The sequence below is a fragment of the Mustela putorius genome, unplaced genomic scaffold (genome assembly GCF_011764305.1).
Source record: "Mustela putorius furo isolate JIRA1106 unplaced genomic scaffold, ASM1176430v1.1 tig00004041_pilon_pilon_pilon, whole genome shotgun sequence".
In the NCBI taxonomy this organism is placed as follows: domain Eukaryota; kingdom Metazoa; phylum Chordata; class Mammalia; order Carnivora; family Mustelidae; genus Mustela; species Mustela putorius.
The window spans coordinates 2,308,838-2,326,364 of NW_025422176.1; the positions used below are offsets into that span (position 1 = coordinate 2,308,838).

Sequence of the window (17,527 nt, forward strand, 5' to 3'; positions counted from 1 at the left end):
CTATAAACCTGGTTTTTAAAAATTTTGTGTGTGTGCGTGGGGGGAGGGGGGGTGTTTTAACATGCTCATTGTACAAAAATGAAACAAAATAAAAAAGCCAGATAAAATTAAAATCCGCCGAATACTATCAGTTAACATTTTGGTGCATGTGCTTTAGGACTTTCTGTGCATTCTTTCATTTATTCATTAACCTATTTATTACCCATCTCCCTCAGAGAGGATAAAAACCGGGCAGTGAAGGGAGGTTTTGTTTTTTTAATGCGGGAGATTTGGGCATGTTTGAAATCCCATGGAAAGAAAGACTTAGTTTAGATAGAGGAAAACAGGATGATCCTTACTTAGAGTGAGGTCTCGGAGAAGGAATGGATTTTAAGCATCCAAAGGCGGGATCATCTTTTGATTAGGAGGGGAAAAAAAAAAAAAAGGCTTTTGGAGAGGACGGAAAGAAGATCCACATATACACACGAACACATGTATCTTATTGTATCTACGTGCAAGTATATTGCTGTATCTACCTGTAGGTATGTATGACTCCCCCATGGACACTTCGATATTTTTCCTTTACTGCACGTCTGTATCGTATGGTAGCTACATGTTTCCTACCGTGGAAGCGAGTTTGGAACCGCTTTTTCACTTATTCTATTGTAACCACTTTCCCCCACGCCGTTCCTCTTCTTCCCCATCATTTTTTGCAGTAACTCAGTTTTTAAAGCCACCTCGGAGTGTTGGACATTTTGGACGTTTACAAATTTTTCACCGTCCTCATCCCCGGGACTTAACATGTTGACGGTGAAATATTTGTCGATGTCCGGGATTGTTTTCGGAACAGAAATTCATGCCAGGGGAATTGCTGAGTCAAACGGTCTGCAAAATTCGGTGGATAAAAATCGCTTTTAAGCCTCACAGTCCGCCTCAGGTATGCATTCTTTACCTGAGGAGGAAGCAGAGGAGCAGAGAGGTTAAATAATTGGCCCAAGGTCAAAAATAATTACAAGGGCCGGATTTCAAAAGCCGCGCGAGCTCATCTTGCTGCGGCAGGGGTAGAATTTGCGGTTTAGCCCTTTTTTTTTTTTTTTTTTTTTCTTTTTTGGTGTGTTTCGGTGGGGGAGGGGCCGGGCGGCAGGGAAGGAAACTTGTGTCGCAGCAAAGAAGGAGAAGGAGGAGGGGCGGGACTCCAGTCGGATCGCAGCCGGCCGCGGCGACGGAGGCTGGGCCCGGGGCTCGGCGGGCCCCCAGCCGCTGTGCAAGGCGCCTCGGAGGCGGTGACGGTCACCTCAGGGAGGTCCGGCGGCCGACCGCTAGCCGCACCCGGGTGGTTGCCAAGGGCCTGCCCCGGCTGCGGGGTTAGTTGCTAGGGCCTCCATCTTGAGGCCGGTGGCCGCGGCGGCCCCGGAAGGGGTTGCCGAACAGGGCATTCACTTCCGGTCTGGGGCCTGCGGCGGCGGCGGTGGCGGCGGCGGCGGCAGCGGGTCGGTGTAGAAAATGGCGCTGGTGCAGCGGCTCGGGCCTCTCCCCGCGGCGCTGCGGAGGGCTTGAGGCTCGCGAGCCTCACTCGCCGCGCCCCACTTGCTCGTGCACTTTACACACATGAGGTGAGTGGGGCGGGGGCCTCCCTCCAGGCGGGAGGAGCCTGGGGCGCTGCCGCAGGGCCCGCGACTGCGGGCGGCGGCGGCGGCAGCGGCGGCGGCGGGCGTCCCCGAGACTTCGGGCCCCGGCGGCGGCGGGGGGGGGGGGGCGGTGTAGGGGCGCCGCTGCGGAGGCCGGGCGGGAGGCCCGGAGGGGCCGCGCTGCGCCGCTGGGGCCGGGCCGGGGGCTGCGGCTCGCCCGCGCCTCCTGCCCGCAGTCCGGGCTGCAGCCCCGCAGCTTTGTGAGCACCCCCGGGCTCCCCTCCCCTCCCCCATCCGCCCCGGCGCGAGCCTCTGCCGCAGCGGCTCCGTTTTCACGCGCATCTCTCTCTCCTCTCTCTCTCTTTTTTCTTTTCTCTTGCAGAGAATTGGAAGCTAAAGCTACCAAAGACGTAGAAAGGAATCTTAGCAGGTAAGATGGGCGAGCTTCCGTCTGTCGCCCCATTAATCGTGTATTTCCCCTCGGGTTCGTCCTTTCTGGGTGTAGAAGTTCCCCCGTGTCATTTTCTTTTCGCACGCAGGGAATAGGCATTCGGGAGAAGAGGCCGGAGGGAATATTGTATGGAGGGATTGCGGGGAGATGCGTAATTACGCGTGTGTTCTTTTCTTTGGGGGAAGAAAAAACAGCGAAAAGCAATTCTTGTAAACTTAGTTAAAGCATTCTCAACCTTTTAGAATTTAATTAGGGGACTTGTGCATTAATTACTATTGTAAATGGTTGCAGGCATTGTGTGACTCATGATTGAGGCGGCCCTTATGGCGGGCTGTCAAACTGTTTTGGCTTCCCCGTTATTACTTTGTAACTCAAATTGTTGCCTTTATAAGAAGATACTATGTTCGCATTTTTTCCCCCCCAACACATTGTAGTCAGGCAGATTCTGTTGCACTGGAAACAGTTTTGCCCTTGAACTTTACCGAGCATAAACTGCGTTTTGTTTTCTTTTGAAACTACATTTGTGTCTGTGTTCGGTGTGTGCTCTTTTTATCAACTGGTAAAATAATTAAAAAATCTGTTCCCATTAAATGCTTATCGTTTCTGCTGGGCCTGAGTGTTTTTGCACTGGTAACTTAAATCTCCACCACAAAGGGAGTTTTTTGATTTTTAAACGTAGCCTTTGTGGAAAGGATTAGCTTTAGCTAGCTGTAACTGCTTAAAGCATCAGAGCATTGCATTATATTTAACTCTTTTTCAAATTCATTTTCCTACGGTCTTGTCTTTATTGGCCGTTTTCTTTCGAATCATATGGGGAAACTCAGAGAAACTTCTGGATGAACCTTTTATCAGTGAGCAGCTTTCTTTTTCACTTGGACAGGATAAAATAAAATCTCTCCTATCTTAAGTCTTAAATGTAGTTTGTCCTTCATGATTGTAAGTTTTACGTTTAAGGTGAGGTTAATAACACTCAGTTCAAATCATGTGAATATTTTTCACCATATAAAATCATACCAAATTGCTGGTCTTTTGAGTTTTATAGATACTAATCTGGTAACGAGATAGTTTAAAAAAATCTTCTCAGTGGGTGAAGGGTGGGCATCACTGGCTTACCAAATAAGAGATTTTCTTATAATTATCATTTCTTAAAATTATGGGGACTGGTTCAAGGAAATTAAGCCTGACATGACTGATAAAACAACTGTTCTTTAGACATTTAGTAATTTTTGTTGTCAAAAGCTTAAAAAAAATGTTAAGATATGAGACCATTAAAGAAAACAGATTGAATTTTCAGCAGCAGAAGGGAGCTTGGGGTCTATTTTTCCTTCCATTTTTGCTTTGTTAGGTAACTATATCAGTATAATTTCTATGGAGGTTTTCTGGGGCTTAATTAAACATTGCCTTTACTAGGTATAATTTTCATGTGCAATAGGACATTACAGTTGGAGAGAACATAGAGTCTCTATGTAAGTTATGTATTAGAGTTTGAATCCCAGCCCTGCCACTTAGAATATGACCTTGATTCTTGGCAAATCACTTAGTCTCTGTATGTAATCTATAAAATGAGAGATTTGGGCTAGTCAGTTCCTAAGGTGTGTGAGGCCCCCTGGGTTGTATGAAAAGAAATTCAGTGTCGTCCCTGGCCACAGGGAGCATGTACAATCTGGTAGGAAGACTGTCATATGTACATAAATAACTAATACAAAGTAGATGGTGTAGGGGTTAAGTTACCATCTCATTCCATATTTAAGGATAGCTCTACACTGCAGTTGGTAATCAGGCACAAGGAGGAGGAACAATTTTTAAGGAGGTTTCAAGGCAGTATATGAGGACTGTGGGAGGGTAGCATTGCCTAAAGGTTAAAAGGTTCCAAAGAGGGAGAGGTGTGATTGGGTGGGCAAATGCTTTCCTTCAGCTCCATCTCTAGGTCTGTGCTTCCTTTTTCCCACATAAGGAGAGTGTGTATGTCTTGAAGCATTTATGTTTTCCCCAGGAAATCAAGGCAGTATTCTATATTCCTTTAGCAAACATTTCTTGAGCATCTTCTATGTTCCAAATGGAAGGCTAGGCACTTGGGAGGGGAAGAACAGAAGTAGTAAGTGTACTGAATGCTTACTATCTGCCTGGCACATTTTCTGAAGACTTTACATGGACTCATCTGATCCCTGGATTACTGTGTGAGGTAGGTACTATTATTCCTGTTTTACAGATGAAGACTTTGAGGCACAAAGAGGTTAAGTAACTTTCAGGAGGCTACATCACTGGTTTTGGAGGAGCTGTCAGGCTTCGGATCATATTGTATCGTCTCTTTTTAGAGGCATGGTTCTTCATCTTGAAAAATTTGAAAATATCTTTGAGGAGGCAGAACCCACAGGTACATTTGATACTTCTAGATCAGAGTTTCTTAACTTGGGCTCTGTTGACATTTTGGGCCAGATAATTTATTATTGTGAGGTTTGCCCTGTGCCTTGTGGGATGGTCAGCAGCATCTGCCTGTAGCACTCCCTCCCAGTTGTAACATTCAGAAATGTCTTTAGATACTGCTAAATGTTCTCTGGGGGGGCAAAATTACCCCCAGTTGAGAACTGTCATTCTAGGTCTTCATATTCCCTGCAGATAACCAAACATATGAAATTTTAATGTTAAACATTTAAATGTTAATTTTTACATCTTTTAATACATTGGAAGTACAGATCCTATTGTGTGGGCCCCTAGATTGAACCTTCTAGTTTCTGAATGTTGGTGTTGGGTTGTCATTCTCCTTTCCCTCTGCTGAGTGGCAAATCCTCAAGACAGTGTGCCAGGTAGCCAGTACCAGTTAAACAGAATTGGCAGAAGAGAAATTTAGTTTACTACCTGGGGTAAACTATATTTTTAAATACACTGTTGGCCGTTAAAATGTGTCACTTTATGTCATTATCCTGGACATTCAAAAAAGGGAACTGTGATGGGGTGGGGTTGGTCACCACTGGAACTGAACTTTATTTTTTAAAATTTTTTTGGAAAGATTTTATTTATCTGAGAGTGTACAAAACCATGGGGGTGGGCAGAAGGAGAGGGAGAGCCTGCTGAGGGGCTCCATCCCAGGACCTTGAGATCAGGACTAAACCGAAGGCAGATGGTTACCCGACTGAGCCACGCAGGCGCCCCTAGAACTGAAGTTTAAAGGATGAGCTCAATTTGGAAAGGCTGAGAAAAGGGCAGAGTAAGAACAACAGAGCTAGTGGTACAAAATCCCCGGAAGTACAGGGAGTTTTGAAATAGCAGTGGGTAGTTTGGATTGGTGCGCAAGAGCAGGGCCAGATGCAGAGGTTCTGGAGTATTAGGTTGAGGACTTAGATCTTGTGGCATAGATCTTGTTGGTAGTATGGAGCTATTACATGCTCTTGGGTAAGGTGGTGTGGTATGATAGAGTAAGGCAGGTGTTGATGATGAAGTCCCAGACACAGCCAGCCTCCTGCTCCCTCATCATTGATGAAGACCTGAATTAAAGTGTTGGGAGAAAAGAGCTGGGAGTGGGAGATACTGAGAAAGTGGAATCTGGGATTTGGCAGCCAACTAAGCTGGGATTAGTTGTGAGAGGGGTCTAAACGCCGTCGTGGGTGAATGAGAGATTGACCCAGCCTCTGAACAGAAGAGAGATCAGAGCAGAAATAGGAGTTTGGTGAGAGAAGATGGTAAGCTACGTTTGCTAGTTGTAAAAAAAATCTGAGGCAACTGATCTAATTTTAAAAAATATTTTGGAGGCCAAAGGCATAGAATCATTCAGTATTTAGAGCTGGACCGTGAGATTAGAGAGACCTGCCAGGATTCTGATCTCTTCCATTTTACAAGTCAGAAAGCTATGGTTTAAGACAGATCCAGTAACTCAGTCAAGGTTATATTCTCTCAAGTGACGGAGCTGGGATTCCAACAGGTCTTTGACTCTTAACTACTGAGGTCTTGCAAATGTGCAATGTTTTATTTTATAATGCATATAGAAAAATAACTTTGGTTTCTCATTTCTTTCTGAAAATGTAAGAACACTTAATGCATTTTGTGCCCATTTTAGTAATTGATTTATTACTATAATGTAGAGTATATTGTCTTACGAAAAAGTTAAACACTTCATGTTAGCTGATTTTTCCTCCCTAAACCAACTATTAAACACCATCATTTAGGAAAAATTGTTAAAGATGCTGTAGTGCCATATAATGTAGCATCTAAACTGGGACATTGTTATCTGAGGCACCTTTTCCCGGGACAGGTGCTAAATAAGAAAAGATTAGGGACAGCAGGAATAAACCAGAGCATTAGGTCTCTCTAGATAAGGTGGATCCTACACTTGCAATTCATCCACCTTTACCTGAGGAAAAAAAAATTACTTCCAGTTTTGTTAAGTTTTTCTGTTGCTTTCCTGTGATACAGTTTGTGGGCCAACAAATTCATATTGGTAGGTTTCTTCCTCTCTTAATTTGGCAGCTGTGTGGTAGTCAATTGATAGAATAAATGAATCATAAACTGGAAGCTTAATTTAAAAATGCGTAACAACCCTCTGGAAAATTTAAATATGAACATCATTAAAAAGTCTGAGTACCACTCTGTAACCTCTTGTGTTTTTGGCTTCTGAAGTAAGTCTGCAAGTATAAATTAAAGTCCCTTACAGTTCTGTTTTCTGGCAACCTCAGAAGTATTGACCATGATTGAAGAGACAAAAATAGAATGTGCTGTATGTTTTCTGCTCAGAATGACTTATGACAGTCTCACTCAAAGTCAAAATGTCCTCCCATTTAAAATTAAAAAAAAATCATTCTAACCTTCAGCAAAATAGCAAGAATAGTGCGGCGAACATCTCTATCTCTCCCTATTATTAATATTTTGCCATATAGTTTTATCGTGGCCAGTTCATCCTTAAGTAACACAACACACATCTCCTGAGAATAAGAGCATTCTGTATTACAATCACATGATCACTCACAGGTAAGTTTAACTTTGTCACAATGCCCTTCTGTTCTTACTCAGATTTTCCCAGCCATCCTAGTGACTTTTTAAGCATTTGTTGGGTTTTTGGCCTTTCATTCCCTAACCCAGAGTTGCTTTCAGCGTCAGTAATTTCCCTACATCCGAGGCAGCTTCTTCACCTCTTCTTTCCCCTTCATGACACTGACATTTGGAGTCGTCCACACTAGTTTTTGCAGGCTTTGGTTTGGATTTTTCTGATGGTTCCTGTAGGATTAGATACTGTGAAACCTTTTTTTTCTTTTTCTTCTTTTTTTTTTTTTTTTAAGATTTTATTTGTTTATTTGACAGATAGAGATCACAAGTAGGCAGACGAGAGAGAGGAGGAAGCAGGCTCCCTGCTGAGCAGAGAGCCCGATGTGGGGCTCCATCCCAGGACCCTGAGACCATGACCTGAGCTGAAGGCAGAGGCTTAACCCGCTGAGCCACCCGGATGCTTTTTGGCAGGAATAATGTATAGGTTATATGCCCTCAGGACAGCACATTGGGCTCCTTCCCCCACCATTTTTAAGCAAATTAGCTGAAAGTGGACCCAGTACTTTTACCTTCCTGCTCACTCTGTTTCATTTTCAGACATGCCAACAATTAGGTCAAACTGAGATATAATTTTAAATAGTTGAGGTTACAGTAATTACACGTCTTCATGTTTAAACTGATTGCTTGTGACAAGGGCAGTTTTTTGAAGGGTCATTCTGGAGGTAGCTCCCTAATTGTTAGACATGAAAGCTGCTTGTTTTCAGCTTTCACCACTGATAAACTGATAGCCTGGGTCAGAAAATAAAACAGGGCTTGTGATCTGCATCCTGAAAAAGGATGTCCCACTGAACAGAGACTCTCATCCTGGATTCTATACAGGGATACAGATGGTATGAAGTACTTTGAAAAATTGAATATGTGCTTTAAAAAAAAAAAAAGATGGTTCTTAGCATTTATCTGGTTTCAAAGGGTCATGGCTCCCCAAAGAGTAAGAAACAACATGTTACAGGGAGGATATCAGAGGAGCTGCATAATGGCAATTAAAAGATTTTAAGATTCAAAGAGAGAAAGTAATGTTTGACAAAGGCGTAGTTTCTCTCTTAAAAAAAAAAAAAACAAGACCTATGGAAATAAATATAGCTTAAATTTCCTATGAAGGTGGTCTTATTTTTAAAATGATTTGCATACTCTGGGTGTGTGAGTTGGCTATGAAGCAGAAATCCTAGCCTTTCTACTCTTGTAACTAGGGAAGAGCATTTTGAATCTGCAGCAGTCTGTTATATGTGGATGACTCAGCTGACTTCCCGCTTCAGATGGAATGTTAACAACCGATTGAAACTCGGTTAAGGAATTTTATACTTTGAACCTTAAAAGATAATTTCTGCAAATAGCGATTGATTGGATTTGGTATAATAACCAACAAGATTAAACCGAGTCACTTGTTTCGCTGTTCTTAATAAGGGATTTGAGTCAGCTAGCATTTACTGAGCAGCTTGCCGCAGTGATAATTAAATATTTTTATAATTTTGACATCTGTGTTTTGTTGACTTTGTTTTTTTCTTATTCTTTTGAGGTAGCCCTCTAAATAGTACAAGGAAATAGTACTCTGTGGTGCTCAGATATGCAGTGCTTTTAAATGTCTTTTTAAGCATTACTTCACTGTTTGATAATTGACCATACAAAGGATGTCAGAGAGATAGGTTTTACATAGTGTTCTACTTGTGACGCTCCAGGTGTCGTGAGACATATGTGTACCCGAGACTCTTACCATGTAAAGATAGGAAGGGGCATCAAGTGCATCTTCTACACTGCTGCAACTTTTTTTTTTTTTTTTTTTTTTTTTTTTTTTTTTTTTTTTTTTAGTTTATTTATGAGGTGCCTGGGTGGCTCAGTCCTTAAGCATCTGCCTTCTGCTCAGGTCATTATCCTGGGATCCTGGGATCAAGCCCCACGTCAGGTCCCTGCTCAGCGGGAAGCCTGCTTCTCCCTTTCCCACTCCCCCTGCTTGTATTCCCTCTCTCTGTGTCTCTCTGTCAAATAAATAAATACAATCTTTTTTTTTTTTTTTAAGATATTTATTTATTTATTTATTTATTTGACAGAGATCACAAGTAGGCAGAGAGAGAAAAAGAGAGGAGGAAGCAGACTCCCTGCTGAGCAGAGAGCCCGATGTGGGGCTCAATCCCAGGACCCTGGGATCATGACCTGAGCCGAAGGCAGAGGCTTTAATCTACTGAACCACCCCCCAGGCGCCCTTATGCCATGTTTTTAAAAAAAGATTTTATTTGTTAGAGTGAGAGAGTACAAGCAGGGGGGAGTGGCAGAGCAAGAGACTACAAGCAGGGTGAGCAGCAGAGAGAGAGGGAGAAGCAGGCTCCCTGCTGATCCAGGAGCCCGATGTGGGACTCATTCCCAGGACACTGGGACCACGACCTGGGCTGAAGGTAGATGCTTAACCAACTAAGCCACCCAGGCACCCCATACCACATTAAAAAATTTTTTTTTCTTTGTTTATTTACTTAATCTCTATGCTCGATGTGGGGCTTGAACTCAATAACCCCAACCAAGATCAAGAGTCAAATGCTTCTCTGATGGAGTCAGCCAGGCACTGTGATATACCACATTTTCTTTCTCTATTCATCAGTTGATGAGCACTATTAGGGTTTTCACTTTAGGGCTGTCATGAAAAACAATGATACGAACATTCCTGGATGAGTGACCATAATGCTTTCAATTCACCTGGGCACGTACCTAGAAGCAGAATTGCTGGGGCATATGGTAATTCTGTGTTTAACTTTGTGAGGAACTGCCAGACTGTTTTCAAAGTATCTGAGCCATTCTACTGTGATGTATGAGGGCTTTGGTTTCTCCTTACCAACACTTGTTACTGTTTGTTTTTATTATCTTCGTGTGAAGTGGTATGTCATTGTGGTTCTGATTTGCATTTCCCTAATAACTAATGATGTGAACATCTTTTTGCATGCTTATTGGCCATTTATGTGTCTGATTTGGGGAAATGTCTATTCAGATCCTGTGTCCATTTTAACAGATGGTCATTTTTCTATTGTTGAGTTATAAGAATTTTTTTTTTTTACAATTTTATTTTTAAGTAATTTCAAGGGACTCCTGGGTGGCTCAGTTGGTTAAACGTCTCCATTCGATTCAGATCATGATCTTGGGGTCCTGGGATTGAGCCCCATGTTGAGCTCACTGCTCAGCAAGGAGCCTGTTTCGCCTTCTCCCAGTGACCACCCCCCGCCCCCTGACCCCATCAAATTAATTAAAAAAAAAAAATCTTTAATCTCTACACCCAGCATGGGACTTAAATTTACAACCCCGAGATCAAAGGAGATCAGAAGTCTCATGCCCTATAAACTAGCTAGCCAGTGCCATATAAGGGTTCTTTATATATTCTAGATACAAGTCCTTTATTAGATACATGATTTACAAATATTTTCTCCCACTCAATGGGTTGCCTTTTTTCTTGATGTTGTCCCTTGAAGCACAAAAGTTTAAAATTTTGTGATATCCAATTTACCATCTTAACCAATTCTGAGTGTATATTTCAGTGACATTAACTACATTTTCATAGTGTTGTGCAAATGTCACCACCATTGGTCTCCACAACTCTTCTCATCTTACAAAATTGAAACTCGGTACCTGTTAAAAAACAACTCCCCATTCTTCCATCCTCTCAACTCCTGGCAACCAGTATACCGCTTTCTTTCTCTGTGAATTTAACTGTTCTAGGTGCCTTATATGAGTGGGATTGTGCAATTTTTGTCCTTTTGTGACTAACTTACTTCCCTTAGTATAATGTCCCCAAGGTTCATCTATGTTGTAGTGCATCAGACAATTGATTTTTTTTTTTTTTTAAGAGAGTGTGTGTGCGCTCTCACATGGTGGGTTGGGGGGCGTAGGGGATAGGCAGAGGGAGAGAGAATCCTAAGCAGACTTCCACACTCAGCGTGGAGCCCAGTGCAGGGCTTGATCTCATGGCTAAGAGATCATGACCTGGGCTGAAATCAAGAGTTGGATGCTTAACTGACTGAGCCACCCACGTGCCCCAATCAGTTGATCTTGGTCCTGTATCCTGCAGCTGTGCCAAACTTGTTTATTATTTCTTGTAGTCAGTGTGTGTGTGTATTCTTTAGTACTCTCCCTCTATAACACTGTATCATCAGCAAATAGAGATGGTTTTACAATTTCCTTTCCAATCTTGATGCCTTTTTTTGTGTTTTTCTTGCTCAGTTTTTCTGAATGGAACCTACTGTACAGTGTTGACTAGAAATGGCAAGAGCAGACATTCTTGTCTCAATTCTCATCTTGGAGGAAAAGCTTTCAATTTCAGCTGTTACGTGTGTTGTGATCTGTGGGCTTTTGTCGATGGCCTTTATCAGGTTAAGGAAGTTTCCTACTATTTCTAGTTTGAGTGTTTTTGTCTTGTCATGAAAGGGTGGATTTTGTCAAATGCTTTTTCTGTATCTAGTGAGATCATGTAGTTTCAGTCCTTTGTTCTGTTAATATGTTGTAGTATATTGATTTTCATATGTTAAACCAACCTTGAATTCCTGGAGTAAATCTCCTTTGAGCATGGTCATTAGTTCTGTTTATATGTTGCTAGTTCAATTTATTAGTCTTCTGTTGAAGATTTTGGTGTCTGATTCATAAGAGTTTGGTCAGGAGTTTTGATATCTTTGTCTTTTTTTGGTACCTGGTACTTGGTTTTGTCTGGTTTGGAATCTGGGGTCTTGAATTGTTCTGGCATCTACCTTATTCTTTGTTATGTTATAATAATTGTTCTTATGTATTGAGTTCTGTTTTCATTTTTGCTTTTTAATGTTAATTTTTTCCAGCTTTATATGTATATAATTGACAACTCACCCCCCCCTTGCCCCCCAGTGGTCCATGCATTGCCCTTGTGTGCTGTTTTTTTGTTTTGTTTTGTTTTTTAAAGATACTGGAATCTGTGTGTAAGTTGAAGGTGTAGAGTGTGCTGATACGATATGTTTATGTATTGCGGTGTGATTACCGCTATAGTGTTAGCTAACACCTCTGTCATGTCACATAATTAGCATTCCTTTTTGGTGAGAACATTTGAGATCTAGTCTTTTAGCAACTTTGAAGTATATAATAGTTTTGTTGGCTGTGATCACTATTCTATTCATTAGATTTCTAGAACTTACTCCTATTCTAGTTGCAAGTTTGTATACTGTGACAGCATCTCCCCAGTTCTCCCATTCCATACCCCTGGTAACCACTGTTCTACTTTGTTTCTACAAGTTCATCTTTTTTTATATTCCATGTATAAGTGATACACAGTATTTGTCTTTCTCTGTCTGACTGACTTCACTTAGCACAGTGCCCTAAAGGCCCATCCAGGTTGTCGGAAATGGCAGAATTTCCTTCTTTCTTGTGGTTGAATAATACTCCATCATGTGTAGAGACACACAACATAGACACATTGTGCCACATCTACATCATTCACTGGTGGACACTTGCGCTGTTTCCATATCTTGGCTATTGTGAATCATGGGGCAGTCAGCATGGAAGTGCAGATAACCTTTTTGATACCTTGGTTTTATTTCCTTTGGTTGTATACCCAGAAGTGGAATTACTGGCTCACTGGTAGTTGTATCTTTAATTTTTTTGAGGAACCTTCAAACTGTTTTCTGTAATTGGTTCACCAGTGTACATTCCCAGCAGTGCACACTGGGTTCCTTTTCTGTGTCCTCACCAGCACTTGTTATCTTTTGTCTTCTTGATGATAGCCACTCAAAGAACTGCATCAGTTCTGTTTTCTACTGTAGGTTCTCCCTTCATTTGGAACCTTTGTGCCCTAACCTTAGCTTTGGAGCAGTGTTTTGTACTAACAAAGTCTTGTAGCTAACAATGAGTGTATACCTTATATACATCTGTTAAGCACTTTCTCTGCATTACTTAATTTAATTTTCACAACAGCCCTGGGGAGGAGGTACAGTTTGAGACTTATTATAAACGAGGAGATGGAGGCTTAAGAGAAATAAGGTGCTTACACAAGTAGGTATTGGAGACTGAAGTAGCATGGTCCTTAACCAGAATGTGGGTAAAAGTAAGAGTGAAAAGAATGCCTCTTTGGTGGTTGGTGATAGAGTTATTAGAGTGCTAGTAAAAGCATAGAAGCAGGAATTTGATTGCAGTGCGCAATGCTGGGGTGTACAATACAAGTAGAACTGGTTTTCGCCCTCAGAGCAGCAATTAGTCCTATTTGGAAGAGTGAGATTAACATCTGAAATAATTAGAAAATGAACATTGTTTAATGAGAGGTGAAGGGTGAAGCTTGTGGGAGTTGGAAAGAATCATGAAGGAGCTGGTAATTAACTTAAGCCTCAAAAGAAGAGTAGAATTTAGGAGGGTAGGTTAGCAAACCAGGTTTTGGGTCAGCCTTACCATTACCTTGTACCTACCGTACAAGTCATTTAGACCTTCTGATCTTTGGCTTCTAAGCGTCAAATAGCAGTAACATCAGTTCTGTGTGTCATCCTTCAGCTTCCAATGGATAATCTCTCAGAGCACTTGCAAACTACAGAGTGCTTCTGTCACTGTGGACGGTATCTGTTCTGTTTCTAATCTCACCCAACTGTCCTCAACCTAAGCATTTTATTTTATTTTATTTTAAGATTTTCTTTATTTGACAGAGAGAGACAGTGAGAGGGGACACAAGGGGCAGAGGGAGAGGGAGAAGCAGGCTTCTTGCTGAGCAGGGAGCCCGGTGCGGGTCTTGTTCCCTGGACCCTGGGAACATGACCTGAGCTGAGGGCAGACATTTTACGATTGAGCCACCCATTGCCCCTCTAAGCTTTTTAATTTTTTTAAAGATTTTATTTATTCATTTTTAAAAATATTTTATTTATTTGACAGAGAGAGAGAGATCACAAGTAGGCAGAGAGGCAGGCAGAGAGAGAGGAGAAAGCAGGCTCCCCGCTGAGTAGAAAGCCTGATGTGGGGCTCGATCCCAGGATGATGACCTGGGCCGAAGGCAGAGGCTTAACCCACTGAGCCTCCCAGGTGCCCGGTAAGCTTTTAATTTTAAAATAATTAAGATTTAGAGAAATTTTGCAAGAACAGAGCAAAGAATTCCTGAATAGCCTTCACCTGTATTGCTCAGATGCTTGCATTCAAACACGTTTGCTTTATCATTCTCTCTTGTTACATACAAGAAAAAACCAGTAATTTTTTTTCTGGATCCTTTTAGAATGACCTGAAAGCATGATGTTCCTTTAGCCCTAAAAACTTTTAAATAGTTATTTCCTAAAATCAAAGACTTTTTTTTTTTAAAGTAGGTTGCCAACACAGGGCTTGAACTCACGATCCTGAGATGAAGACCTGGGCTGAAGTCAGATATTTAACTGGCTGAGCCACCCACCCAGGCACCCCAAAGACATTTCCTTAGTAACTACAGTACCATTATCAAAATTGGCAAAGTAATATTGGTACAGTCTTAATAGTAAAGCTATAGATCTTACTCAAATTTTGCCAGTTATTTCAATAATGCCTTTTAGAGTAAATCAGAAAACTTTTTCTTGTTAGAGATTCAGTTCAGGAATACAGGTTGCTTGTGGTTTTCACGTTCGTTTAGTCACCTGCATTCTGGAAATTTCTCTGTTTTTGAAGATCTTGGTATTATTTAGAGTCCAGGCTAGTCATTCTGTAGGATGTCTCTCAGTTCATATTTGTGTGATGTTTCCTCTCTCTCTCTTTTTTTTTTAAACAAAATGATTTTTAATATTGTTGCTTTGTAAGAACCAGTCCCAAATCCAGTGATCCTTCTAAAACTTCCTCTCTATTATTCACATGGGCCAGACACCCAGCCCTAGATATTTGTTACAAGTCAAGGCCCAAAGGGATGATGCTGGCCGATCTCACTTGACTTCAAAGGGCCAATGACACTTTCCACAGGTTGCTGTTTGGGGCTTTAGTCCTTGTTCACAGAATATGCCTTTATGAACCTCCTGCCAGATGGGGCAAGAAGGAACCAAAGCAAGGAGACAAGGATGGGGTACTGTGAATGTCCAGGGGGCTTTGGGGTACAATGTGCCTCTTGTGGGGCTGTCAGGAAAACCCACACACAGATTCCAACCCAAGGCCTGCTCCCTGGACTGCGCAGCTGCTCTGTTTCAGAGTGAGCTGGGAACAGAACATGCCCCCCAGGACAGATAGTCCTTTCTTACTGAGATGGCAAGTCAGCAGCACACATTAGGACCAACACCTTTGTTCTTGGCTTTCCGGTGCATCCATGACCGAAACCCCACCACGGACATGGCAGCTTAAAGCTGCAGAAACGGACCCTCCCCCAGCTCTGGAGGCCGGAAGCTGTTGTGATGTTCCCTCTCAACTGGGTTCAGGTTATGCATTTTTGGCAGGAGTAGCGCAGAACATGTGTGTGTTAGCTCACGTGTCCTATCAGGAGGTGCGTGGTGTTCATTTGTCACATTACCGATGATGATAACTGCAGTTACTTGGTTAAGGCCGTAATAAGTCAGGTTTGTAACCATAAAATTCAGATTTTTGCTTTTGTAATTAATAATTATTGTTGGGGGAACTTAGAGACTGTGTAAAATACCTTGCTTTTCGTCAGGATTTTTGCCTGAATCAATGGATCACCAAATAGTGACTTTTCAGGGCTGTCATTCTTTCTACATTAGTTGATGTTCTGCCTCAAGATCTTTCCCTTTACCCTGTTTGTTCATCCATCCGTCCATTTGTTAATATCAGGAAGGACTCATAGAGTCTTATATTATTCTATTCAATGGGTTGTAATCGTTTATTTGCCTTATTTTGTTGCTTAGATAATGGGGCCAGTGGAAGCCTCCTTTACACAAACCTCTTCTTTTTGAAGAGATCCAGACTCTACATCTGATAAGTCACTGCTGTCTCTGTCCTATTTTTCCCTTCATTCTTTTTTTTAAAGATTTAATTTATTTATTTGACAGACAGAGATCACAAGTAGGCAGAGAGACAGGCAGAGAGAGGAAGGGAAACCGGCTCCCCACTGAGCAGAGAGCCTGACTTGGAGCTCAATCCCAGGACCCCAGGATCACAACCTGAGCCAAAGACAGAGGCCTTAACCCACTAAATCACCCAGGGGTCCCTGTTTTCCCTTCATTCTTAAGAGGAAGGTATGCTGACTCTTCGCTACCACCCATGCCCCCACAGCTAAGCTTTTGGTCTGTGCTTTATGGTTCAAAATCCAGTAGTATCTGTAAATACACAGTGTTGCTGCCGTTCTTGCGCCCCACATTCCTGTCACGAACAGGTGTTGTTATTTATGTGTGTTTCCAGCATTATGCAAACACAAAACGTGGGGATACATATTTTTCTCTCTTGCTTCCTCTTAACACAAAACATAGTATATGAACCTTAGTTTTCTTCCAATTAACTGCAGGCCTTCAGATCGTTTCCTACCAGAACACGGACGGTCGTCTCTGTTTTATAGTTGCATACTATTCCACGCATCACTTACTGAACTCCTTCAGCATTTGTGGAAATTACACTGGCCGTGATTGGAAACTGGCCTCTCTTGTGCCACCCGCCCTGCCACTTTCTCCAGTACTTTTATTCCCTGACCCCTTTTCTACCTGCAAATAAGTACTAGTCGTCTTTATATGTAAGACTTCATTTTTACTCTGTTTTCTTCATATCACTGCCAGAGGTTTTGAAAAACTTCTCCAAACCCCTGATTTCATTCTTGCCTATTTTTGCTGCAGCCAGGTTTCCATCTCTACCATGTGGCGAGATCATAGTTTTGACGGTTACCGGTGGCTTTGTGCTGTGGGGTGCTAGACTGGCTTTGGTGATTAATTTACGTGTAGGAGGATGAGAAGGACGAAAAGAGAAGGGAGGGTTGGCAAGCGGCTCAAAAAGAGGAAGCAGGAAGGCTGGGAGAAAGAGTGTAAGGGGAAAGTAGGAGAAGAGCATTTTTGGCAGAAGATGTGAAATGTATTTTCATAACCCGCTTGTTGCATACAGCTGGCTCCTGCCTGTGATGAGCAGCCTTATGGTAAGTTGCTGACTGATAGACTAGTTGGGCCCTCTGGAACGCTGTCCTAGGTCTTCTGTTTCATAAAACAAGCAATAACTCCTTGTCGCATTACTGTATAATCAGTTTTAACAGGAGAACCTCCATTTTAAAATGTTTACTTTCTAAAATCTGGAATTGCCATTAATCTACCTCTCCTATCATTCTTCTTACTACTGTCAGCTTTTCCAGTTTCTCATGATTACCTTGGTGTTACTCTTGATTTTCATTTCCGCTTCAGTCTGCCATTTTGGCGTAGAGCATCGCACCTTTACTCGAATTATTGCAGCAGCTTTCTTACCGTGTTTAGCAACGTATGTCCAACTTCACGGAGCTCTTCATCAGTCCTGCTCCCTGAAATCACCATGCTGACAAGTCTCCCTGCTTTGGTGGTGTCCGTGCCCTTCTGTGCTCCCTTGCCTGAAAAGGCCCACCTCA

The 17,527-nt window shown here is 42.3% G+C and overlaps 1 protein-coding gene across 9 annotated transcripts in view; it reads left to right on the forward strand.

Moving 5' to 3' along the window:
* Positions 1-456: 456 nt before the first annotated feature.
* The window catches only part of TNRC6A (trinucleotide repeat containing adaptor 6A), a 103,304-nt gene continuing 86,233 nt past the window's right edge, over positions 457-17,527 (forward strand). For 6 of the 9 annotated variants that reach the window (XR_001177234.2, XM_013048885.2, XM_013048887.2 and 3 more), the window contains exons 1-2: positions 457-521; positions 1,990-2,037. Coding sequence is in view for 6 of the 9 variants with exons in the window: in XM_013048885.2 (XP_012904339.1) it covers positions 472-521; positions 1,990-2,037 (98 nt within the window). In the remaining 3 variants the exon portion in view is untranslated. Of the gene's footprint in view, positions 522-1,160; positions 1,593-1,989; positions 2,038-4,267; positions 4,433-17,527 lie in introns of those variants that run through there. The other 3 variants (XM_013048886.2, XM_013048889.2, XM_045072679.1) reach the window with 3 other exon arrangements.